Source organism: Ascidiella aspersa, chromosome 2, assembly GCF_963924565.1.
Source record: "Ascidiella aspersa chromosome 2, kaAscAspe10.2, whole genome shotgun sequence".
Taxonomy (NCBI): domain Eukaryota; kingdom Metazoa; phylum Chordata; class Ascidiacea; order Phlebobranchia; family Ascidiidae; genus Ascidiella; species Ascidiella aspersa.
In genome coordinates this window covers 29,053,453-29,081,292 of record NC_139448.1, presented here as the reverse complement: position 1 = coordinate 29,081,292, position 27,840 = coordinate 29,053,453, and the positions used below count along the sequence as shown (strand labels likewise).

General features: G+C 36.2%; 1 protein-coding gene across 1 annotated transcript; it reads left to right on the top strand.

Annotated features, from left to right (window-relative positions):
• The first annotated feature begins 1,342 nt into the window (after positions 1 to 1,342).
• LOC146164733 (beta-1,3-N-acetylglucosaminyltransferase manic fringe-like) lies at positions 1,343 to 27,779 on the top strand. Its single transcript, XM_083380806.1, has 10 exons — positions 1,343 to 1,666; positions 1,739 to 1,830; positions 1,997 to 2,056; positions 2,207 to 2,327; positions 16,673 to 16,761; positions 23,516 to 23,575; positions 23,726 to 23,846; positions 26,915 to 27,003; positions 27,091 to 27,256; positions 27,765 to 27,779. Exons 1-10 carry the CDS (start codon positions 1,346 to 1,348, stop codon positions 27,777 to 27,779), a joined length of 1,134 nt encoding a protein of 377 aa, XP_083236932.1. The 5' UTR covers positions 1,343 to 1,345.
• Positions 27,780 to 27,840: the final 61 nt, after the last annotated feature.

Sequence of the window (27,840 nt, the reverse complement as noted above, 5' to 3'; positions counted from 1 at the left end):
CGTCTGCCTAGAGTTCTAGATCTAGATAGCCTTTAGTTTATCGGGTTTTCATTTGAGTAAAAGTTAAAGTGAGCTGCTGTGAAAAAGTTTTTAAACTTGGTGTGTCTGAGTTTGAACTAGGAGCAGAAAGCGCCCGCTTGAATAGTTTATTTGAAGACGTTTATGATTGTTTTTTGCCGCCCTCAATAGACTAAACTTACTAAAGCGCGAAACAGGCGTTTTTGACCATATTTTTTATTTGTTTTCTACGTGCTTTTTGGCGCACATTTCTTATGGAGTTGTTACAAATTGTAAAAGAACGTACTGAAACAGAAACCACATATGTTTTGTGTTGTGACCAGGGAGTCGAACCGCTTGACTTTTCCGGTTCAGTTCCGGTTCGACCATTGTTATTTCAAAACCGGTTCATAAAGTTCCGGTTCAGATACAATATAAGTTGTGTTAAATCTAAAAATGTGGGTCAATAAATGTAGAGTACATTCTTTGAATTGTAAGTCATTTAAAATAAAAAAAATGCTACGTGACGTATTATAAACACCAAATCATATTCAAATATCTGAAAAATAAAAAAATCCACGTTTTATTTAATCGATATTTATATTTTTTCATAAAATATCGAACATGGCGTAACTCGACTCTGTGTAATACAAGTTGTGACGTCATGCTGGAGTGAACCGCTTTCGTTCGGGTTCGGTTAAGGTTCAGGTTCTTTCAAACTATTCGGCAAAGTTCCGCTTCGGCTCCTTAAAATCTTACAAAAACCGGTTCAAGTTCGGGAACATTTAAAAAAAATTGACTTAAAACCGGTTCATAAAGTTCCGGTTCGGTTATGGTTCGACTCCCTGGTTGTGACACAAACCAGTCGACTTATTTTTTAACAGCATAGGAGAATGTTCCGATTCTTTTCTGAAATATTTTAGTTTTTTAATATTTTGACGCCCACTCGTTAAAAAGATTTAGACTAACATTTAGCGCCAGATCAAACGATAACCAATGCTTTCTTAAGATTTTTACAACGTCCCAAAATAGTGTTACCTTGTGACGTCACGTTACATATTTTTATCCGTATGATTTTTTGTCTAATAAAGCTCGAATAACCAATGCCCTAAACTTAACGCAATAGCTATACCAAAACTGAGTGCATCAAATTATTATAATTAATTGACATTTGTTGGTGTTATAGCAAACTTTCGCTGCGTGTCAGCTTTTGACTTGCTGCCTCCGCTTTAACTTCAAATTATGGAGTGCATGCTACTAACGCATTACTTGAAATGTTACGCTATTAAGCAGCACATTTTTTATTAAATCTTATTCTTGCATCAAGAGTTTTTACAACTCGCACCTAATGCATTTTTCACTACAGAAAAAAATTATAATGCTTGTAAAGAATCGAAGGTGTTTGTTCGCCTGCAATAGTAATGTTACTAGGACGACCTGCATGGCTTGTGTTTTCCTCTTGCTCTTCTTTTGCTACAACTTCACGGTGGAAAATAAGTTTGAAAGTAACATTCGACCTTATAGTTACGAGAAACTTGAAGTTGACCCCGCACGTATTGTGCTGAGTGATGTGCTTTTTACCGTTAAAACTTGCAAAAAAAATCATCGTTCAATTGGAAGACTGGAAATGATTCTCAACACTTGGTATAAAAAAGTTTCAAGTGATCAGGTATGCAATGGGTTACTCATACTTTTTATGCTGGAAATTGTACAGACTATTTATTGCAAACGTTATATGCAGATCTATTTTTTAACAGATGATTTTGATGAAGAATACCGACTAAAAACCAATGGTCGTTTGCACAGCACATCTTGCGGAAATACTCACAATAAGTTAAACACTTTACTTTTCCTGGGGGATTTTTGACAGATCGTTTTTCAATCTATTAAAATGTAGCCCCAGTTCGTTTAAAATTACACATGTCTTTCAAATCTTTGTTTTATTTTAAATACTCTCGTTTTTACTTTAGATTTTTAATAATAGCTTCTTGTTGTTTAGAGTTGATTTGTGCTGCAAAACTGGTGCTGAGTTCGACTTGTTTCTTCCCACAAACAAAAAGTAGGTAACTCATCCTTTTAGTTCGTGATTTTCAACAATGAGCCTTTAATTTGACTTTTGTAAACAAGCTAATAAAAAAAGTCGTTCAAAGTTATTCCTAAATTCATTCAGTAAAAATAACTTGTCTTTCTTACGGTATTCGCCACAAAGGTGGTGGTGTCGCCTCGATGACGACAATTATGTAAACCCCCAAATACTTTTGGAGGAACTCAACAAACATCACTGGAACGAGTCCATTTACCTCGGCTGTAAAAGTTGGGACCATTGGCAGGTAATAATTGGTCTACAAATATGATGACGTAAAATCTACAGGTGATGAGAAAAAATGAACTTCTTTAGTTGTAGTTTGGCAAGCAGTGTTTTCCAACGGGGGCTGAAGGGGTTCGTAAAAAGGTCCCAGGGGATCCGCGAAAGCACTGAAAATTGATCAAACGTTTAAGTGAGCGGCAATAACTTGTTTTGTCGGGCGCTAAAACAAAATAGAATCGCGAAATGTATTACCTATTTGGCTACATATTGTGATTTTTTCTGATTACCACGTTTACAAAAATCCAGAAATTTAGATTAGTATTGCCTTTGTTATGATGTCACAATGCATTCTTATTTTGATTGACACATTAGCAACGGATCAGATTTTCACCGTAAACAAGGACCATTTGTTATAGAGCAGGTGTGGGCAATTAGTTTTAACCGCGGGCCGCATGAGGAACTTAAACTGTTCTGGCGGGTCGGGTCAAAAATGGAATGTCAAAGCAATATGACGTCATACTCTGACGCTATAAAACAAATAGGCTAACAAGCTTGCTATTACGTTAGGAAATGTGTGCAAATGTGCAATTTAAGTCGAATTTAAAGAAGAAAAAATTTGCGATGTTTTGGCTTTAAAATGCAAACTTTAATGTCGACTTAGAGGGGTACTTGACGCATTGGCCGCAGATAAACAATGTACATTACTTGATATATTGGCGTTATTAAAGTTATTGGGCGCGTTGACTTAAATATTAAAGGTAAAATACATTAACAACTCGCACAAAAAAACTTACAATGTATATTTTTACTTTTGAGGGTTTAACTTATAGGATATGTTACTTGTGGTACAATGGTTATATCGCAAAGACGGTATAAATCGGGAAAAATACAAACATGGCCTTAACCAAATTAGGTTGACAAAATGTGAATCGGTATGTTTCAGATTTTAGAAAACGGCCGGTATTTCGTTCATATTTTAATGACGGAATACATTGGGCAATGAAATACATAAAAATAAAATACATAAAAATATAACTAATTAACACAATTTTTCTTGCACAGGGTTTTTCAACTGAGTCTAGCGTACTTTGGGCCACAGATTGCAAATGTGTCATTACTTATTTTTCTATCAAATCAAGTTTTAGAGTTATGAAATTTAAACTATTTTAGTGAAAACTTCTATTTTAGGCTCTAAATAGAAAAAAATACTTCAGGAAAACAATGTTCTAAATCCGAAATACATATAAGCCTAATTTTCATTGAATTTCCTAATCATCATTAAATTCCCGTTTAAATATGTTTGGTAACCATTATTCTCGCCATGAAGACAGAAAAAAGGCGCAGTATCTTCTTTTATATTGGGCTTTCGAAACATCGCTTATTAAGCTTCCACAGTAATTATAGCGACCTACAACACTTACAGTTTCCTTGATGTCGCTCCTCTATCATTAATATCCTTATAGAATCGTTCACTTTGCTCCTCACTAGCGTCGCCAATTTGATTTTGCGGTAACATGTTGAGGTGACTGTGGAGGACTTACTTCTCATGTTGCACTCCAAGGACTGCAAGCTGAGGAGTAGTTCGTCTATAATCTCTTGGTAGTTGTGAGACTTCTTTTTCCATATGGTATTTGACCCCACCAGCGATTGCGTTCCAAGATCAAACTTCAAGATAGGTATCGTTGTAACAAAATGGCGGTCTCTAAGCAATGTAAATCTTCAGTCCATCTACTATCCCAACTCTCTTCTGCTCGTCGCTAATCCCAGGGGAAAAAATGTAAGCAAAACAGTATGAATCTTGATCTGAAGATTTAAGTACGTCCTTTATCAATCCGAGTTTGATGTGCATCGGTGGGGCTGGTGGTAGAGTGATGTTTTTGTGGTCAGCCAGTGGTTGTTATTTAGGTTATTGTTCCTGGGTATTAAATTGATCTTTGAGGGTCATTACTGTTCCACGAACTGCTCCTTCTAGGCTCTACTACCCCAGTATGACAAGAAGTATAAGTATTTGGAAAGTCTCCGTTTCGCACCACAATAAAACTAACCATTTTTCGGTCTACACAAATCAACCATTCGATAGCCTAAACTTGATGAGAGATGACGCTTATTGTCTGTAAATATGTCATAAAATCGGAAGAGATTAGGCTAAAAATAGAGTTTGGCGGGGTCATAACTAGATCCGTTCCTGGAAAAATTGTTTATGATATACCCAAACATATAGAAACTCGTCCTTCCTTTTTAACTCAGGCCTGAGGGCCGTATGTTGCCAAGGTCTGTTATAGAGAGTAAACAACAAAAATACCACGAATAATTCATAACAAGGGTATTTACTGTTGCACTGGATTGCGACAGTATAAAGAAAACTCAGTATTTCCTTAGTGGAAAAGTATTGGCCAATGTTAGCATGAAATCAGTAAAATTAAAGGAAAACAAACCCCTTAATTGTCCGCAAAATGGTCTCCAGCCATAAAACCGAAATAAGAACAACATAATATAAAAAAGTAGGACTAATACCGGTGCGTAATAGTTGCAATACCGTTTAAATCGGTATAAGTCCTAAAACAGTCGGAAACGACGGAAGCTCTGTACAACATTTTACCTAACACCTAACGACACCCTTAAGTACACTATACTTACTCCCTAATAATTTCAACCCTAACCCATTTTCTAGTCCCGCCCATTACCCATTAATATCCCGAAACACGACCACAAACTGTGCCAAAACAGTAACGCCCTAACGGCGCCATTTAAATTAGGGCGCCCAACCGTTGACGTCAAAACGGCCGATGCCAGACCATGGCTCACCATTCGCATTATACCCTCTACTTACCGTTTGAGATGTTTTTATGGCCATTTAACCCTTATTCCGATTCATTTACGACTTATTTCGACAGGTTTATATATTAATTAAACGATTGCGTTCTTCTTCAGCCGTGAATATTACTTTGTATTTGGCTTTATTATGTCGTTGGTTTAATACTATTATTTACAGATTTTTCTGCTTTAGTTATTGTTGCTTTTTTCGAAGGTTAATTGGTAGCTTGGATATTTTAATTTTTTTTTTAATATTTGACTTAAACCGTCACAAGATATCCCTTTAAAAAATAAATTGTTGATTCAGCTTTTACACAATGAATTTAGTATAAAAGTTTAAAAAACGGAAATCGTCAGAAAGATCAACCTAATCGTCAGAAAGAATGTCTACGGCTTTATCGAAAACTCAACCTCATTTCCATGATTGGGTATGATTAGAGTTGTAAGTAAGGGATCCGGCACTGACTGCGGCACTGAAATGATTACTCTTCCCGTTCACTCCGATTACTTTATATTCTTTGTACTCAATTGCCTTCAATATACCGTCACAGAGGAACGGTAATCAGTTCGATTTCGCGACCGGAGGCGGAGGAGTATGTGTCACAAGGCCTCTCGCGCAAAAAATGCTTCCTTTTGTCGGGTGAGTTAACTTTTTAAAATTAATATTTCTCAAAAGACTTTTTGTTTTATTTTTGTTAGTAATGGGATTTTGTTTTCGTTTTGTTAGAAATGGAAAGTTCGTTGACGATTGCAGAGAGACTGGGATGGCTGATGACATCAGTCTTGGTTATATAATCACATACAAGTTAAAGGTTCCACTTGTCGAGTCTCATCGTTTTTACCACCCGTATAAAAACCTGGGCTTATTAAACACATCGACGTGGATGAATGCGGTGAGTTCAAAACAGCTTAAAATGCAACATCTGTGTATTTCGGGTTTCTACCTGAAAAACGAACGTGAGTTTCTAGTTTTACCAATTCTAATAACATTACGTCATATGTCTATATCGATAAACATTACTTAAAAGAAAACTGCTGTGTTCGACCCTTTTTTCTGCAGTTTTATGGTAAATAATGCTATATTTTAACCTTTATTTATTTTGGCGACAACCTTCCTCCTTAAAAACACTTATACAACATTACAACATTTAACTATCCTTATTAAAACCCCTACTTGCCTACCCTTTTTACTAATTCATTTGAATTACAATATCGGAATCATTTCGCCTATCTTGTGTTTTAAATTAAATTTAAAAAAACATGTTGTGCTCAATAAAGGTGATAATGCAAAACTTTCTTTCGTCCAGGCGGTTATTTGCTACAGTGACAAAAGCAAGCTGGACATTCCGCCGTCAATCAACACTTTTAGCTTGAAAAAGGATCCGAGCAGATTTATCTCTGTTTACTGCTGGCAACATTCTGACGATCCAATGTGTGCGTCTTTGAGGGAATGATCATTAGGCCTGACAGTTTCTTAGCTTTAATAGAAACCTGGTAAGCTTGCTTAGGAAATAAAAAAAAAATACCGTGTATATATATATACAATATACATATTGTAACAAGAGGTTTGGCCCAGACCACAACCCTACTAACTGTTAATTTTGTAACATAACTAGAGCTGCAATGAAGTTAGAGCCTGTAATTAACAAAATTTTCAGATTTATAGTTTCCGATAATATCGGTTAGGAGCCGACACCCGATACCCGATCAGGTCGTGTTATACGGACCTACAGGAAGTGGCATGGATTGCACAACACTGTGTTCTACCCATTCACATAAGTTAAATATGGCTGGATATATAGAGAAGCCCATTAATAGAGGTGTGTGCAATCCATTCCACTCCATGTAGGTCCCGTTAATAGATACTACTCAACGCCCGTTAAAAGATACTACTCATCCACCCAATAAGTTGGTACCCATCCTATGTTATTCCATTTTGTACGATCTACAATGTGCAGCTTTTACGAACTTGCTACAGCCAACGCGAGTGTCTCGATTCCCGTGTCCGACTGCAAATTAACCGACTCAGTCGACTCCGGAGGCCTGCACACGTGACTTTCTGCCTAATAATATTGCAGTTGTATTTGTTCTATATTGCGTGTCTGTAATTTCGCGGTTGCTGCTTTCACATTGATAGTTACAAAAATCACAAATTTGAGCTGTAATTTTTGGTTGTATGACGCTTTTGTAATCAAATCTTGAAGAAATATAGGCGGATCCAAATATATTTTGATTTTCGCAGTTTCTGGTGTCTAGGACACTTCAACTTCGGAGCCAGATGCAAGGAAAAAAAATTACACGCGAGAGCGATGTATTCTTTTAAGCTTCAGGTTGACACATGCCGCTAATCTATAAAACAAAATCTACTACGACATTTACTGTGCTATATCAAATTGATTTTGGCCGACCTATCAGTAAATGGAATGATATACGTATTTTTTGAACTGAATCGTGCGTTAAAATAAAAAACGCTGTATAGCCAGGATCGTTGAATATAGGCGAGGACAAAAAGTAATCATCAAAGTATATATAAAACCTATATTTCCTAGTCTATAAACAAAGCAAAAAATAAAAACGTAACTTTCTGAAATAGTGTTCTGCAATCAATAAATCTAGGTAAAACAAAGTAAAATCTCTGGTCAAGTTAAAAAAATAAATAATCAAACACTACTACATTTATATAGCATTCTTACTGTTAACAATATGTTCCAGAGAAACCATGAATTGATGAAAAATTGTTACAAGGGTTTTAGCCTCACTTTAAATCGTAAACAATGTGTTAAGTGATAACACTAAGGAAACCTAGAATCGCCAATGCCACTGGTTCCATAATAAACGTATAGGAAGCCTATAGAGAACATGACCTTATTTATCTTAAGTAGGCCTACCTACACCAATGCATGTCTGAACTACCGTAGGCTTTTTTATTGGCAACCTACTTAATATTGGCATTTCCCGATTTTGGCATATCTTTATATGTAAGGATTGTTTTAAATGTTGAATGAAATAATAAGCAAAATTTGCATTAGCACTGACCAGTGGTTCTTAACCAGGGTTCGATTGAACCCTTGGAATCGACGCAGCTGTTTCAAGGGTTCGGTGAGAATGTCCTCTGAAACATCAATGCTGTTATTTTAAGTTAAATTCGAATCTCTGTTATGTGCCAAGGTGTCACGTAACGTTATAAATTAAAAGTTTGGCCAATTAACCTTTATAACTGCAAGTTTATAATTTGATTATGCACAGTTTCAGCTGCTAGGAGGAAGTAACGAATACTAAGTTTTGGCGTTCGACGAACGCTTGCAGCATAACATAGGTGTTCGACAGCTTACCATAGGTTAAAAACCACTGGCACCATAGAGAACTAATGCTAGAGGCGACACTCGTAAATATCGGCAGATCGGTCACGCTTGGATGAACCGGGTAAGATTCGACCTTTCCAATGTCGCTTGATACAACAGTGGACGAAAAAAGTGAACATGACACACTGTTGCATTCCGGGGTGCAATTATACAAACCGATTAAAGTTTGTTAGGTCTTTGTTTGCGATAGGAAGATCAGATTTGGCAAAAAATGAAGAGGAAAAAGCGCACAGGACAAGCTTGCGTCATTTTACTTTGCAGTTTAGAGATCCTTGCCAAAATGACAAAATTAAACAAATGTTACATAAAAAAACGTAGGTTGCTGTTTTTCTGTATATAGGTGCTCGTTTTAAGAAAAAAATAATATATTCAGGGCGTCGATTTGTGAAGCCTATTTTGAAAAAGAGAAAATTATTGCACATGCAACAAGAAAAAGATTAGCGATTGGGGCACTTCCAACATTGCTCCTGCCTACAAAATCTCATTGCAATAAAGAAAAGGTAAATATATTTTGTAAGTGCATCTGAATGTTGTATTAGTGCTCTATGCTGGCACTGACTTTACAAACCAATTATGATTTAAGGATTACAAAATGACCAATGGATTGGCGGTAGTTTGTTTTGAAAAGTATACATTATGTCACATTATTTCAGTCCAATTCACATTCTGCCTAAAACTAGTTTGCAACAAAATATTCTTAGACCTTTAAAACGCTGAAAAGCGCATCAGTATCACTCATCACGTGTACGGTGTTTATTTTTAAATTATTATTATATATACGTTATTGGTAGGTAGAGTTACCTTGATTAGGTGATATGTCATGCTGGCAACTTATTGCTCGTACCAACGTACCTGGTTAACATACGCTTCTTGTGCAATTTATCAATCAAGCCAACACACTAAAGACGAGAAAAGCTTGTCTGAAAGTCAGACATTCCGGCCGATATAACCCTGATATATTCGTTATGGAGTAAATGTAGGTGTTTCCTATTGAAGGCGCATTGATATACTGTACATGTCTTTGTTTTTTGCCATAACATAAACACTAAACAGCTTGTTGGGTTAAGTCACTTAACCTCTTTACCTTCACATTCCATTAACAAATAGTCAACAAACGAACTTATGTGTTTAACTGCATGCGCCAAATATGTCTGACTCTACTGAAAACAAATATAACAGTGTTGGTTTTGTCTGTTTGTTTGTGATAGTGTGTGTGTGATTGTGTGTCTATGTGTGTGTTAGTTTGTGTTTGCTTGTGTGTGTATGTGTGTGTGTGTTTGTGTGTGCGTGGGGGTGTGCGACTGGGGGTGTGCGACTGTGCGAGTGTTTGTGTGTATGTGTCTGTGTGAGTGTGTGTTGTTAGGCAACAAAATGGTTTGAAACTTTAGGAGCAAAATTAATATTGATATATGTCAAAAAACAATTTACGCACTGAAGATTATTTTTTTCGATCATATAGTATTTTTTACTGAAGATAATTGAGCTGGGCCGGCACTAAATGTTAAAACCCTGATTTGTGGTGTAGGCCTACCAATTTCGAAAATTGCAATTGAAAGTCACCTTTTTGCTGCACATAGCTTACGAAAAAAATAGTAGTCTCTTTTTACGACTACTTCAGATATATATTCTTCGTGCTTGGATAATGGATATACATATGCCATGTTTGCCCACCGTGGAATGCAGGTTGGTAATTATAGAAAATATATTCACGTTCACCATGTTTTGCACAAACTCCAAAAAAATTATTAGGTCAAACTTTGCCAAATAATTATTTTTTTCGGTCAAAAAATAATCGCCCTACTGATGATCAACAACATATACCAGAAGAGGAGCTTTAAGCACGTGAGAGTGACTCTTTGAGTTATAAAGATTTGCATGATGCTGAGTTCATTTTCAGTGCAATACACAGCCATAAGTGGAGAGACATAACCAAACCCTTTACTGTGTGTATAAGCAGCGCATTCCAAGTGTTCATACTTGCGGATGAGATCAGGTGTCAATCCTAGTCTTCGCTACAAAGCTGGTTGTAGCACTTATGACTGCTGGAAATGCTTTGTTGACAACTCTATTTTAACAACTATATAAACACATACAATGAGAGAATCTACCAAAATATGCACGCGTGATTTACGACAAAAGTCATTCTGTTGACTTTTTATGCGGCGGAAATAATACGGCCCTTCTGTCTACAGAGAAACTTGTTAAGAGCTGACTTCGTACATGTAAAAAGATTTATAAGATTTGAAAACAAGTGCCAAAAGTCAGAATTGGTGGCCGATAAGTTTATCCACATTCGTGAGCCTATGGAAGCATTAGACGTTTTTTGGGCAAATTGCGTGAAAATATACAACCCATGCAGCAAGTAGGCGGTGGCCTTTGTGGTTGATTAGACAAACCTATTAGACATAGCAGCACTAAACTCCTGTATTCTATACAGAAAATGTCCGGTAGCAACATCAGCCGATGAAGGTTCATACTCCAGCTAAAGATAATAACGTGGCAAAGCGGAAACAGGTCGAAGGAAATACGTGGCAAGGCTTCAAAACACAATACAGCTACACTTGGCAGACTTAGAATTTGTGGAGTGTATGGTAACGGCGATTGGAAAACAGAATGCAAATACTGCACGACGTACATGATCAACATGAGTAGTGATATAAACTTTCAAGAGTTATTATATTTTGTGTAGCAAGTTTTGGAGTAGTTAGCAATTTGGAATGATACCGACCATCAGAATGTGTTTTTTTTTGCTTTCTTATAGCTAATCATCTGCGGAACGGCATTAAAGTTGACTTGCTGTAGTCTTGCTACTTTTCTAAATAAATAAGTACATCTTTGAGGATGGTGTCGATTTTGACACCACCGGCTATTGGAGGTAAACTTGTTTTCTGGCTGTTAAGGACCTCTCGCTAGCGGGATTTTAGGTAGTTACAAATAAAAGCTGGTTAATTACATTAACTAAAAATCAAAACTGAGTCACACAACGCCTCTTAATTTAGCATCATGAAAACGAAAGGTATAGCAGACATAATACAAGGCTGTAAGCAATTTCGGTGGCATACTCTGTTTGTTACGTTTAGCCACCAGGCGACTTGATAACAAGCGAAGCCATTCAAACCGTTTGAGACTTTTAGAAGCTGTTTTAAAAAAGATGTCAGAGCAAACATTAGCATAGGCGTAGATAACCTTCAGTTTGTCGGCTTTCAATTTGAACAAAAGTTAGACAGAGCTGCTTTGAATAAGTTATAAAACTTGGTGTATCTAAGTATGAGCAGTAAACGCCCGTTTAAATAGCTTATTTGAAGTCGTTTTTTATCGTTTGTTGCCGCACTCAATAAACCAAACCAACTAAAGCGCGACACAGGCTTTTTGTATTTCATCTTTTTTATTTGTTTTCTACGTGCTTGTCGGCGCACATTTGTTACGGACCAATTACAATTAGCAAAACAGCATTTTGTGACACAAACCAGTGGACTTATTTTTGAACAGCATGGGATCATCGCTTCAAGTTTCTTGTAGAAAACCAAAATCAAAAAAAACTATTGAGTTTCTTAAGACTATAATCTCTAGAAGGCTGGTTGTAGGAGACGATAATTTCGTATTTTTTTATTAAGTTCTGGTTGCTGAGTAACAGTTAATTAGGTCGTGACATGAGCGTCTTCGTTCGAATTCTTAGTTCGCTAAGGTTTATTTGCGACAAAAGTAAACTTAATAATCGTCCTAACCCCCAAACTCAACCCACCGCCTAACACCAAACATAACCCATATCTCAAACCTAACCCAAACCCTTGGGAAACTTTTACTGTTGCCTACGTTGCCTCATGGCCAAACCAAAACTAATCACTAACCCAACACAGATAAAAGACTGAACTATAGTGATTAATGTAAGCCCGAACGGTCCGCAACGCCGTACCCTCCGCTTTAACTACAAATTATGGATTGCATAATATTAACGCATTACTCTAAATGTTAAGCGTTTAAGCTGCATATTTTTAGTTAAAATTTTAATCTTAATCTCGTATTAAGAGTTTTTTACAACGCGCCTAATTCATTTTTTTAATACAGAAAATTATAATGCTTACAAAGAATCTAAGGTCTTTGTTCGCCAGCTATAGACATGTTTGTGCGACGAACTGCGTGGCTTGTGTGTTCCTCTTACTTTTCTTTTGCCACAACTTCACGGTGAAAAATAAGTTTAAAAGTAACATTGGACCAAGTTACGAGAAACTTGAAGTTGACCCCGCACGTATTGTGCTGAATGATGTGCTTTTTACCGTTAAAACTTGCAAGAAAAACCATCGTTCAATTGGAAGACTGGAAATGATTCTCAGCACTTGGTATAAAAAAGTTTCAAGAGATCAGGGTTATGCATATTTTTTATGCTGGAAATTGTACAGAATATTTATTGCAAACTTTATATGCAGATCTATTTTTTAACGGATGATTTTGACGAAGAATACCGACTAAAAACCAATGGTCGTTTGCACAGCACATCTTGCGGAAATAGTCACAATAGGTTAAACACTTCACTTTTCCTGGGGGATTTTTACAAATCGTTTTTGAATCTATTAAAATGTAGCGCCAGTTCTTTTGAAAATACACATGTCTTTCTAATCTTTTTTTATTTTAAATACTCTCGTTTTTACTTTATATTTTTAAAATCAGCTTGTTGTTAAGAGATGATTTGTGCTGCAAAACTGGTGCTGAGTTCGACTTGTTTCTTCCCACAAACAAAAAGTAAGTCACTCATCGTTTTAGTTCGTGATTTTCAACAACGAGTCTTTTTTTTGACTTTTCAAAGCTATTCTTAAATTCATTCAGTAAAAATAATTTGTCTTTAAGTTGGGACCATTGGGAGGTAATAATAGGTCTACAAATATGATGACGTAAAATCTACAGGTGATGAGAAAAAATGAGCTTTTTTACTTGTAGTTTGGCAAGCAGTGTTTTCCAACGGGGGCTGAAGGGGTTCGTAAAAAGGTCCCAGGGATCCGCGAATGCACTGAAAATTGATCAAACGTTTAAGTGAGCGGCAATAAATTGTCGGGCACTTAAATAAAATAGAATCGCGAAATGTATTACCTATTTGGCTACATATTGTATTTTTTTCTGATTGTCACGTTTACAAAAATCCAGAAATTTAGATTCGTATAGCCTTTGTTATGATGTCACAATACATCTTATTTTGATTGACACATTAGCAACGGATCAGATTTTCACCTTAAACAAGGACCAATTGTTAAAGAGCAGGTGTGGGCAATTAGTTTTAACCGCGGGCCGCACGAGGAACTGTTCTGGCTGGCCGTTGCAAAAAAAGGATGTCAAAGCAATATGACGTCATACTCTGACGCTACAAAACAAATAGGCTAACGAGCTTGCTATTACGTTAGGAAATGTGTGCAATTGTGCAATTTAAGTCGAATTTAAAGAAGAAAAAATTTGCGATGTTTTGGCTTTAAAATGCAAACTTTAATGTCGACTTAGAGGGGTACTTGACGCATTGGCCGCAGATAAAAAATGTACATTACTTGATATATTGGCGTTATTAAAGTTATTGGGCGCGTTGACTTAAATATTAAGGTTAAAATTTGTTAACAACTCGCACAAAAAAACTTACAATGTATATTTTTACTTTTGAGGGTTTAACTTATAGGAAGTGTTACTTGCGGTACAATGGTCATATCGCAAAGACGGTATAAATCGGGAAAAATACAAACATGGCCTTAACCAAATTAGGTTGACAAAATGTGAATCGGTATGTTTCAGATTTTAGAAAACGGCCGGTATTTCGTTCATATTTTAATGACGGAATACATTGGGCAATGAAACACATAAAAATAAAATACATAAAAATATAACTAATTAACACAATTTTTCTTGCACAGGGTTTTTCAACTGAGTCTAGCGTACTTTGGGCCACAGATTGCAAATGTGTCATTACTTATTTTTCTATCAAATCAAGTTTTAGAGTTATGAAATTTAAACTATTTTAGTGAAAACTTCTATTTTAGGCTCTAAATAGAAAAAAATACTTCAGGAAAAAAAATGTTCTAAATCCGAAATACATATAAGCCTAATTTTCATTGAATTTCCTAATCATCATTAAATTCCCGTTTAAATATGTTTGGTAACCATTATTCTTGCCATAACGACAGAAAAAAGGCGCAGTATCTTCTTTTATATTGGGCTTTCGAAACATCGCTTATTAAGCTTCCACAGTAATTATAGCGACCTACAACACTTACAGTTTCCTTGATGTCGCTCCTCTATCATTAATATCCTTATAGAATCGTTCACTTTGCTCCTCACTAGCGTCGCCAATTCGATTTTGCGGTAACATGTTGAGGTGACTGTGGAGGACTTACTTCTCATGTTGCACTCCAAGGACTGCAAGCTGAGGAGTAGTTCGTCTGTAATCTCTTGGTAGTTGTGAGACTTCTTTTTCCATATGGTATTTGACCCCACCAGCGATTGCGTTCCAAGATCAAACTTCAAGATAGGTATCGTTGTAACAAAATGGCGGTCTCTAAGCAATGTAAATCTTCAGTCCATCTACTATCCCAACTCTCTTCTGCTCGTCGCTTATCCCAGGGGAAAAAATGTAAGCAAAACAGTATGAATCTTGATCTGAAGATTTAACTACGTCCTTTATCAATCCGAGTTTGATGTGCATCGGTGGGACTGGTGGTAGAGTGATGTTTTTGTGGTCAGCCAGTGGTTGTTATTTAGGTTATTGTTCCTGGGTATTAAATTGATCTTTGAGGGTCATTACTGTTCCACGAACTGCTCCTTCTAGGCTCTACTACCCCAGTATGACAAGAAGTATAAGTATTTGGAAAGTCTCCGTTTCGCACCACAATAAAACTAACCATTTTTCGGTCTACACAAATCAACCATTCGATAGCCTAAACTTGATGAGAGATGACGCTTATTGTCTGTAAATATGTCATAAAATCGGAAGAGATTAGGCTAAAAATAGAGTTTGGCGGGCTCATAACTAGATCCGTTCCTGGAAAAATTGTTTATGATATACCCAAACATATAGAAACTCGTCCTTCCTTTTTAACTCAGGCCTGCGGGCCGTATGTTGCCAAGGTCTGTTATAGAGAGTAAACAACAAAAATACCATGAATAATTCATAACAAGGGTATTTACTGTTGCACTGGATTGCGACAGTATAAAGAAAACTCAGTATTTCCTTAGTGGAAAAGTATTGGCCAATATTAGCATGAAATCAGTAAAATTAAAGGAAAACAAACCCCTTAATTGTCCGCAAAATGGTCTCCAGCCATAAAACCGAAATAAGAACAACATAATATAAAAAAGTAGGACTAATACCGGTGCGTAATAGTTGCAATACCGTTTAAATCGGTATAAGTCCTAAAACAGTCGGAAACGACGGAAGCTCTGTACAACATTTTACCTAACACCTAACGCCACCCTTCAGTACACTATACTTACTCCCTAATAATTTCAACCCTAACCCATTTTCTAGTCCCGCCCATTACCCATTAATATCCCGAAATACGACCACAAACTGTGCCAAAACAGTAACGCCCTAACGGCGCCATTTAAATTAGGGCGCCCAACCGTTGACGTCAAAACGGCCGATGCCAGACCATGGCTCACCATTCGCATCATACCCTCTACATACCGTTTGAGATGTTTTTTTGGCCATTTAACCCTTATTCCGATTCATTTACGACTTATTTCGACAGGTTTATATATTAATTAAACGATTGCGTTCTTCTTCAGCCGTGAATATTCTTTGGATTTGGCTTTATTATGTCGTTGGTTTAATACTATTATTTACAGATTTTTCTGCTTTAGTTATTGTTGCTTTTTTTGAAGGTTAATTGGTAGCTTGGATATTTTAATTTTTTTTTTAAATTTTTGACTTAAACCGTCACAAGATATCCCTTTAAAAATAAATTGTTGATTCAGCTTTTACACAATGAATTCAGTATAAAAGTTTAAAAAACGGAAATCGTCAGAAAGATCAACCTAATCGTCAGAAAGATCAATGTCTACGGCTTTATCGAAAACTCAACCTTATTTCCATGATTGGGTATGATTAGAGTTGTAAGTAAGGGATCCGGCACTGACTGCGGCACTGAAATGATTACTCTTCCCGTTCACTCCGATTACTTTATATTCTTTGTACTCAATTGCCTTCAATATACCGTCACAGAGGAACGGCAATCAGTTCGATTTCGCGACCGGAGGCGGAGGAGTATGTGTCACAAGGCCTCTCGCGCAAAAAATGCTTCCTTTTGTCGGGTGAGTTAACTTTTTAAAATTAATAATTCTCAAAAGACTTTTTGTTTTATTTTTGTTAGTAATGGGATGTTGTTTTCGTTTTGTTAGAAATGGAAAGTTCGTTGACGATTGCAGAGAGACTGGGATGTCTGATGACATCAATCTTGGTTATATAATCACATACAAGTTAAATGTTCCACTTTTCGAGTCTCATCGTTTTTACCACCCGTATAAAAACCTGGGCTTATTAAACACATCGACGTGGATGAATGCGGTGAGTTCAAAACAGCTTAAAATGTAATATCTGTTTATTTCGGGTTTCTACCTGAAAAACGAACGTGAGTTTCTAGTTTTACCTATTCTAATAACATTACGTCATATGTCTATGTCGATAAATATTACTTAAAAGAAAACTGCTGTGTTTGACCCTTTTTTCTGCAGTTTTATGGTAAATAATGCTATATTTTAACCTTTATTTATTTTGGCGACAACTTCCTCCTTAAAACACTTTTAAGAACATTACAACATTTAACTATCCTTATTAAAACCCGTATGCGCATCCTTTTTACTAATTCATTTGAATTACAATATCGGAATCATTTCGCCTATCTTGTGTTTTAAATTAAATTTAAAAAAACATGTTGTGCTCAATAGAGGTGAAAATGCAAAGCTTTCTTTCGTGCAGGCGGTTATTTGCTACAGTGACAAAAGCAAGCTGGACATTCCGCCATCAAACAACACTTTTAGCTTGAAGAAGGATCCGAGCAGATTTATCTCTGTTTACTGCTGGCAACATTCTAACGACCCAATGTGTGCGTCTTTGAGGGAATGATCATTAGGCCTGACAGTTTCTTAGCTTTAATAGAAACCTGGTAAGCTTGCTTAGGAAAAAAAATACCGTGTACCTATTCATATATATACAATATACATATTGTAACAAGAGGTTTGGCCCAGACCACAACTCTACTAACTGTTGAGTTTGTAACATAACTAGAGCTGCAATGAAGTTAGAGCCTGTAATTAACAAAATAGTCAGATTTATAGTTTCCGATAATATCGGTTAGGAGCCGATACCCGATCAGGTCGTGATATACGGACCTACAGGGGAGTGGCATGGATTGCACAACACTGTGTTTTACCCATTCGCATAAGTTAAATATGGCTGGATATAGAGAAGCCCGTTAATAGAGGTGTGTGCAATCCATTCCACTCCCTGTAGGTCCCGTTAATAAATGCTACTCAACGCCCGTTAAAAATACTACTCATCCACCCAATAAGTTGGTAACCACCCTATGTTATTCCATTTTGTACGATTTACAATGTGCAGCTTTTACGAACTTGCTACTGCCAACCCGAGTGTCCCGATTCCCGTGTCCGACTGCAAATTAACCGACTCAGTCGACTCCGGAGGCCTGCGTCTACAACTGAACTTTGTTTTTTCTATTTTTAGCACACGTGACTTTCTGCCTAATAATATTGCAGTTGTATTTGTTCTATATTGCGCGTCTGTAATTTCGCGGTTGCTGCTTTCACATTGATAGTTACAAAAATCACAAATTTGAGCTGTAATTTTTGGTTGTATGTCGCTTTTGTAATCAAATCTTGAAGAAATATAAGCGGATCCAAATATATTTTGATTTTCGCAGTTTCTGGTGTCTAGGACACTTCAACTTCGGAGCCAGATGCAAGGAAAAAAAATTACACGCGAGAGCGATGTATTCTTTTAAGCTTCCGGTTGACACATGCCGCTAATCTGTAAAACAAAATGTACTGCAACATTTACTGTGCTATATCAAATTGATCAAATTGAATATATCTCCCTTTTGTAGTGTTCGCCAATATGCTATTTATGTAAATCAAATCGCTATTAAACCATAAAAATTATACTACGAATCCCTTTGTTTTCATTGCTTAACAACCCAACAATCAGGTGGATGACAATTTAATACAAAAAGTTGATTTATAAGAAACTGTTGGTTGTTCTTAATTCGAATTTATTCCCCAAAAAAGATCATGAAGCTTGTTGATTTTTGTGGTTTGGGCCCAAGGGTTGGGGGTGCATTTTTGTAAAGGGGGTTGAAAAAAGAAATGAAAAATACTGTTTTGTTAATGAAATATTTACTTCCGGGTTGAGACTGTTTTTCGTTTATTGTTAAGGGGCATCAAACATGTAGTTTTTTAATTGATTGGAGTTTTTTTATTAATAGGGGAAACTAATTTGTTTTTTTTATTTGGTTTGAGGGCGAGGAGGAGAGAAAACACTAAGCGATTTTTTAAGGAAAAATATTTGCATTTACGTCGGAAGGGATGTCAGAGAATTTTCGGCCCATATCTGTTTTTGCTTGCAGAAACAAGTCAAGGTAAAGTTTTGGGATTTGTATATGTACATCAAAAGTTTTTATGCATCTGTAAAGTCATAGGCGAAGGCAAAAAAATTTTCGGCCAAGAGAAAGTAGCCTACAACTTAATATAAACCGTAAAACGAGTAAACCAAAGTGTAATATATAATATTACAAAAATTAGCCTGGTAAATAACCTTATTTATAATGACCCAATTATTAAGCCACACATAAAAATAAGTCCCTGAAAAATATCCCCTGACAAAGCATAGAACAACCGCAACCCTGTCTAGTTTTTTTATGTTTTTTTTTGGTTTGTTTCAGAACGTTTTTTGTCCAGAGTTTTACAGTAAAACTATAATTCGGAAAGACTTTAAATATCCAGACACGATGGAAGCTTATATGTAGATGACGTTTTAAGGGATTAGAAGTCTATTTACCAAGGGGCCTTCAGCTGGGGGTGCAAATTGCAAACAAAATATGACACGAAATGTTCGTGCAGGAGACTTTTTTTATTAACAAGCCAACGAGTTTGCCTGCTGGTTGAATAAGGTGAAGTTGTTGTGTTCAGCCAAGCACAGCCCAGCGTGAACTTCACTGTGACAAAAAAGCCCCCGATGTTTCGCTTGACCCGATGTTTCGCTTGACCCGATGTTTCGCTTGACGAATATGTTTGCTGCTTGGTCGACAATCGGATACTTTTTTCGCTACTGCAGAGAATGAAACATGGAACTTTTCTGTTCATAGTTGTCAGCCCTAACTCGCCTGTATGTTGATTCAATTTATGTTAATTGGGTTTCGTACTTTCAACTATATGGCAGCATAAGTATTTACGATTTGCTAAAAACTCAGTTTAAATATACCGAATGTAGTTTGCTGTGAAAATACGATTTGTTTGTCCTTATTATTTACGTTCAAAGTTAGTCTAAACCAGCAGACCAACTGGGTCTGTACAGCAGTTTCAGACGATTCGCAAGGAGAACTATTCTTTAAGTTTTTCAATATTAGGCTTTAGCCAATGTCGTTAAACGTTAGTCTATATTTAAACATTATCTAGCTGTCATTATTATTGTCTTTAGTTATGCTTTACTATTCGATCATATAGCGTGTTTTATGGTGTCTCTTGTGACATTGTAAAGCATCCATTATGCTGTAGTACCTGTTATCAGTGAATCGTTCGCATTAGTTAGAAAATTGTTGCATTAAATAATAGTGACTGCACTATATAGTGTACTGCAAGAAACATGGCTGAACTGACCGCGAAATATCAAAATAATTGCAACGTGTTCACCAGGCATATTTATTTGCAAAGTTAGGAAACCGCTGGTCTAAACAGAAGCAATTTCTGTGTTTTTATTTAATTCGTACGAATTGTTTTCTAGCCATATCCAAACAGCAAAAACTTTATTTGAAAACCTTAAGTTAGGGCGTTGTGAGTTTCATACAATAACTATATGTAAAGAAACGCTAAGACATAAAAAGACTGGTTTAGTCATTGGCGATAAACAAATGGTAGAACAAAAATTCGCAGACGGCGTGCAGATGTCTTTGGCAAATGATATTTTGTTTAGGTTAGTGCTGATTGGAGAGCGCAAATAAATAGTTAATATTAACCCTGGTTCAATGACGTAGCCAGGTATTTTGCGCACGGACGCAAACTATAAAATTTGCGCCCCCTTCTCGTTTAATCACAATTTTTATTACATTTCCGTAATATACCTTACTTTATACGAAAAAAAAATTCAAAATTTAATAGAACATTTGTATTTAAAGAATAAGCAGTCTCATTTTGGCTTTTGTAAGCCTCATTTCGGCGCTTTGGGATATATGTACCTAACCGACTCCGTAGCCACGCCTCTGCCCTGGGTTATAATGCGGCAGTCAAGCACAACCCGACCTGTTCAGTTGGCGCTATAATTAAATGGGCGAGGCTTAGGTGTGGCTATTAAATCAGCCAGACGTTATTTAGATGACACCATGTGTAAATGAGATTGTTGTGCAGCAGCCGAGCACAGCCGAATGTGAACTTTACCGTAACAAAGAAGAATAGGATATTTTGTATGGGCTTGTCGAGGGATGTATTTTCCTCTCGCTCGACCCTCATGATATTTAGTTTCATCCGGCAGAGAATGAAATGAGAAAATGGTCTGTGGAAGACAGCTTTATATTTGCCAGCCCTAACCCGCCTGTATATTAACTCAGTTGTAGTTAAATTTAGTTCCGTAACCTCAGCTGAGAAATGAATGCATTTACGATTTGCGGTAAACTCGGTTTGAATATACTGATTGCAGAAACAAGTCAAGAGAAAGTACAACTCAATATAAACCGTAAAACGAATAAACCAAAGTGTAATATATAATATTACAAAGATTAACTTGGTAAATAACCCAATTTATAATGACCCAATTTTTTAACCACTGATGAAAATGAGGCCCTGAAAAATACACTCTGACAAAATATACAACAACCGCAACCACGTCTACTTTCATTTGGTCTTGTCTGCCTATGTGCTTTTTAGAAAAAGGGTTAGAAAAATATATCAAAGCAAACGTCGGCCTAGAGTTCTAGACCTAGATAGCCTTTAGTTTATCGGGTTTTCATTTGAGTAAAAGTGAAAGTGAGCTGCTGTGAAAAAGTTTTTAAACTTGGTGTGTCTGAGTTTGAACTAGGAGCAGAAAGCGCCCGCTTGAATAGTTTATTTAAAGACGATTTATTTGTTTTCTACGTGCTTTTTGGCGCACATTTCTTATGGAGTTGTTACAAATTGTAAAAGAACGTACTGAAACAGAAACCACATATTTTTTGTGTTGTGACCAGGGAGTCGAACCGTTTAACTTTTCCGGTTCAGTTCCGGTTCGACAATTGTTATTTCAAAACCGGTTCATAAAGTTCCGGTTCAGATACAATATAAGTTGTGTTAAATCTAAAAATGTGGGTCAATAAATGTAGAGTACATTCTTTGAATTGTAAGTCATTTAAAATAAAAAAATGCTACGTGACGTATTATAAACACCAAATCATTATTCAAATATCTGAAAAATAAAAAAATCCACGTTTTATTTAATCGATATTTATATTTTTTCATAAAATATCGAACATGGCGTAACTCGACCCTGTGTAATACAAGTTGTGACGTCATGCTGGAGTGAACCGCTTTCGTTCGGGTTCGGTTAAGGTTCAGGTTCTTTCAAACTATTCGGCAAAGTTCCGGTTCGGCTCCTTAAAATCTTACAAAAACCGGTTCAAGTTCGGGAACATTTAAAAAAAATTGACTTAAAACCGGTTCATAAAGATCCGGTTCGGTTACGGTTCGACTCCCTGGTTGTGACACAAACCAGTCGACTTATTTTTTAAAAGCATAGGAGAATGTTCCGATTTCTGAAATATTTTATTTTTTTTAAATATTTTGACGCCCACTTAAAAAGATTTGGACTAACATTTAGCGCCAGAGCAAACGATAACCAATGCTTTCTTAAGATTTTTATAACGTCCCAAAATAGTGTTACCTTGTGACGTCACGTTACATATTTTTATCCATATGATTTTTTGTCTAGTAAAGCTCGAATAACCAAGACCCTAAACTTAACGCAATAGCTATACCAAAACTGAGTGCATCAAATTATTATAATTAATTTGGTGTTATAGCAAACTTAATAAATGTACCATTTCGCTGCGTGTCAGCTTTTGACTTGCTGCCTCCGCTTTAACTTCAAATTATGGAGTGCATACTACTAACGCATTAGTTGAAATGTTACGCTATTATCTTATTCTTGCAAGAGTTTTTACAACCCGCACCTAATGCATTTTTCACTACAGAAAAAAATTACAATGCTTGTAAAGAATCGAAGGTGTTTGTTCGCCCGCAATAGTAATGTTACTAGGACGACCTGCATGGCTTGTGTGTTCCTCTTACTCTTCTTTTGCCACAACTTCACGGTGGAAAATAAGTTTGAAAATAACATTCGACCTAGTTACGAGAAACTTGAAGTTGACCCCGCACGTATTGTGCTGAATGATGTGCTTTTTACCGTTAAAACTTGCAAGAAAAACCATCGTTCAATTGGAAGACTGGAAATGATTCTCAACACTTGGTATAAAAAAGTTTCAAGAGATCAGGTATGCAATGGGTTACTCATACTTTTTATGCTGGAAATTGTACTGACTATTTATTGCAAACTTTATATGCAGATCTATTTTTTAACAGATGATTTTGACGAAGAATACCGACTAAAAACCAATGGTCGTTTGCACAACACATCTTGCGGAAATACTCACAATAGGTTAAAGACTTTACTTTTCCTGGGGGATTTTTGACAAATCGTTTTTCAATCTATTAAAATGTAGCCCCAGTTCTTTTAAAATTACACATGTCTTGTTTTATTTTAAATACTCTCGTTTTTACTTTAGATTTTTAATAATAGCTTGTTGTTGTTTAGAGTTGATTTGTGCTGCAAAACTGGTGCTGAGTTCGACTTGTTTCTTCCCACAAACAAAAAGTAGGTCACTCATCCTTTTAGTTCGTGATTTTCAACAATGAGCCTTTAATTTGACTTTTGTAAACAAGCAAATAAAAAAAGTCGTTCAAAGTTATTCCTAAATTCATTCAGTAAAAATAACTTGTCTTTCTTACGGTATTCGCCACAAAGGTGGTGGTGTCGCTTCGATGACGACAATTATGTAAACCCCCAAATACTTTTGGAGGAACTCAACAAACATCACTGGAACGAGTCCATTTACCTCGGCTGTAAAAGTTGGGACCATTGGCAGGTAATGATTGGTCTACAAATATGATGACGTAAAATCTACAGGTAATGAGAAAAAATGAACTTCTTTAGTTGTAGTTTGGCAAGCAGTGTTTTCCAACGGGGGCTGAAGGGGTTCGTAAAAAGGTCCCAGGGTATCCGCGAAAGCACTGAAAATTGATCAAACGTTTAAGTGAGCGGCAATAACTTGTCGGGCGCTAAAATAAAATAGAATCGCGAAATGTATTACCTATTTGGATACATATTGTGATTTTTTCTGATTACCACGTTTACAAAAATCCCGAAATTTAGATTCGTATTGCCTTTGTTATGATGTCACAATGCATTCTTATTTTGATTGACACATTAGCAACGGATCAGATTTTTTCACCGTAAACAAGGACTATTTGTTAAAGAGCAGGTGTGGGCAATTAGTTTTAACCGCGGGCCGCATGAGGAACTTAAAATGTTCTGGCGGGTCGGGTCAAAAATGGAATGTCAAAGCAATATGACGTCATACTCTGACGCTATAAAACAAATAGGCTAACGAGCTTGCTATTACGTTAGGAAATGTGTGCAAATTTTAATTTTAATTCGAATTTAAAGAAATAAATTGCGACGTTTTGGCTTTAAAAAGCAAATTTTAATGTCGACTTAGAGCGGTACGTAACGCATTAGGCACAAATAAAAAAAAAATAAAATAAATGATAAAAAGTGTAGATTGCTTGATATATTGGCGTTATTAAAGTTATTGGGCACGTTGACTTAAATATTAAGGTTAAAATACGTTAGCAACTCGCACAAAAAAACTTACAATGTATGTTTACTTTTGAAGGTTTAACTTATAGGATGTGTTACTTGCGGTACAATGGTCATATTGCAAAGACGGTATAAATCGGGAGAAACTCACAATATGGCATTAACCAAATTAGGTTGACAAAATGTGATTCGGTTTGTTTCAGATTTTAGAAAACGGCCGGATTTCCTTCATATTTTAATGACGGAATACATTGGGCAAAAAAATACATGAATATAAAAAAAATACATAATTATGTTAACACAATTCTGAATCTAGTGTACTTTGGGCCGCAAATTGCAAATCTGTTATTACTTATTTTTCTATCACATCAAGTTTTAGAGTTGAAATTTAAACTATTTTAGTGAAAACTTCTATTTTAGGCTCTAAATAGAAAAAATACTTCCGGAAAACAATGTTCTAAATCCGAAATACTCTATAGTGTATAAGCCTAATTCTCATTGAATTTCCTAATCATCATTAAATTCCCGTTTAAATATGTTGGGTAACCATTATTCTCGCCATGACGACAGAAAAAAGGCGCAGTATCTTCTTTTATATTGGGCTTTCGATACATCGCTTCATAAGCTTCCGCAGTAATTAGCGATCACTTCCAGTTTTCTTGATATCGCTCCTCCGTCATTAATATCCTTATAGAATCGTTCACTTAGTTCCTCACTAACGTCGCCAATTAGATTTTGCGGTAACATGTTGAGGTGACTATGGAGGACTTACTTCTCATGTTGCACTCCAAGGAAGCGGAGAAAGAGTTCGTCTATAATCTCTTGGTAGTTGTGAGACTTCTTTTTCCATAAAGTATTTGAACTCACCAGGGCTGGAATAAGGGTACCTAAGGCTGTTTACTTTAGGCCTAAGGCTGTGAAGCTAATTCACTAGAGAAAGGCATGATTACCATAACTTTTATAAGCCTAGAGCCCTAGACCTATAATTAAAAAAACACTCTAACTCAGTGATCCTTAACGGCTAGTCCGCGTTAACTTCCCTGCCATTCCGCCGAGTATAATACAATTTTATATATTAATTGCAAAACGCAAGATGTTAAAAGCTTGACTTGTTATTTACGTTATTGTCCCTGGGTATTAAATTGATCTTTGAGGGTCATTGCTGTTCCACGAATTGGTCCTTCTAGGCTCTACTATCGGTATCACAAGTATAAGTATTTGGAAAGTCTCCTTTTTGCACCAAAATCAAACTAACCATTTTGCGGTCTACACAAATCCACCATTCGATAGCCAAAATTTGATGTGAGAGGACGTTTTTTGTCTGTAAATATGCCATAAAATCGCAGAAGATTAGACTAAAAATAGAGTTTGGCGGGGTCATCACTAGATCCGTTGCTGGAAAAAGTGTTTATGATATAACCAGACATGTGGAAACTCGTTCGTGTTTTTTAGATTATGGATTTTAAGAATAAAACCCGCTGGCCGGATTAAAGTGCTTAGTCTTAAAGCAGTCGAAAAAAAATTAAAGGTTTATTTACAACCTTTTACCTAATATCTAACGACACCCCTAAGTACATTACTAACTCCCGAATAATTTCAACTCTAACCCATTTTCTAACCCCACTCATTACCCATCAATATCGCCAAATAGGGCCAAACAAACGAAGCCAAAACAGTAACGCCCTAACGGCGCCATTTAAATTAGGGCACCCAAGCGTTGACACCAAAACGGCCGATGCCATACCGTGGCCCACAATTCGCGTCATAACCTCTACTTACAGTTTTAGTTATTTTGGCCATTTAACCCTTATTCCGTTTCATTTACGACTTATTTTTACAGGCTTATATATGAATTAGACGATTGTGTTCTTTTTCTGCTGTGGATATTACTGTATTTTGGCTTTATTATGTCGTTGGTCTTAATACTATTGATTTACACATTTTTTCTGCTTTTAGTTGTTGTTGCTTTTATAGAGGTTCAGTTGGTAGCTTGGATATTTTAATTTGGGTAGCTTAAAGCTTGAAGTACGGGTTCAAAGTCAATTTTTAATTGACTTAAACTGTGACCAGATATCCATTTAAAAAATAAATTGTTGATTCAACTTTTACACATTGAAATTAATATAAGCGTTTAAAAACGGAAATCGTCAGAAAGATCAATATAATATGTCTATGGCTTTATCGAAAACTTAACCACATTTGCATGATTTGGTGTGATTATAGTTGTAACTAAGGGATCTGCCACTGACTAAGGCACTGAAATGATTACTCTTCCCGTTCACTCCGATTACTTTATATTCTTTGTACTCAATTGCCTTCAATATACCGTCACAGAGGAACGGTAATCAGTTCGATTTCGCGACCGGAGGCGGAGGAGTATGTGTCACAAGGCCTCTCGCGCAAAAGATGCTTCCTTTTGTCGGGTGAGTTAGGATTTTAAAATTAGTAATTCTCAAAATATTTTTTGTTTTATTTTTGTTAGTAATGGGATGTTGTTTTCTTCTTGTTAGAAATGGGAAATTCGTTGACGATTGCAGAGAGACTGGGATGGCTGATGACATCAATCTTGGTTATATAATCACATATAAGCTTAAGGTTCCACTTGTCGAGTCTCATCGTTTTTACCACCCGTATAAAAAACTTGCCTTATTGAACGCATCGACCTGGATGAATGCGGTGAGTTCAAAACAGTCTAAAATGTAACATCTGTGTGGGTTTCTACCTGAAGAACATGAGTTTCTAGTTATTACCTATTCTAATAACATTACGTCATAGGTTAATGTCGATAAGCATTACTTACATAAAAACTGCTGTGTTTAACTTTACAGTTTTATGGCAAAACTTATATATTCAAACCTTTGTCTACTTTGGCGACAACCTTTCTCCTTAAAACCACTTACACAACATTACAATAAAGTCCTTACTAAAACCCGTATGCGCATCCTTATTTCACCCGGTGCGATTTGTTTTAGACGCTTGTAGCGTTCGTATTAGGATAATTCGGGGCTTTGAAGCGTCTGTGTTAGAACATGTGTTAGAAATTTTACGCTTGAAGCGGAATGTATTAGAACTGGATACAGGCGAACAGAGAATGCGCAGACAAACATGCATAACGAAACGTTGCAAACTATAGATTTTTTATCCTACAGGTTTGCATATTATAAATGTTTACAATTTTACCCAGTTAATAGCAGGTTAAAGAGTTTTATGGTTGCTAAAGCATTGTTAATTCAAAATAAGTAAAATCACGTTTGGAATGG

What these genes read in the sequence shown, in the direction of transcription:
- LOC146164733 (XM_083380806.1), top strand. Translation starts at nt 1,346, where the DNA reads ATGCATTTTTCACTACAGAAAAAAATTATAATGCTTGTAAAGAATCGA. An exon ending in TGCGGAAATACTCACAATAA is followed by an intron (nt 1,831 to 1,996) that starts GTTAAACACTTT and finishes CTTGTTGTTTAG; the next exon opens with AGTTGATTTGTGCTGCAAAA. An exon ending in TTTCTTCCCACAAACAAAAA is followed by an intron (nt 23,576 to 23,725) that starts GTAGGTCACTCA and finishes TTCGCCACAAAG; the next exon opens with GTGGTGGTGTCGCTTCGATG.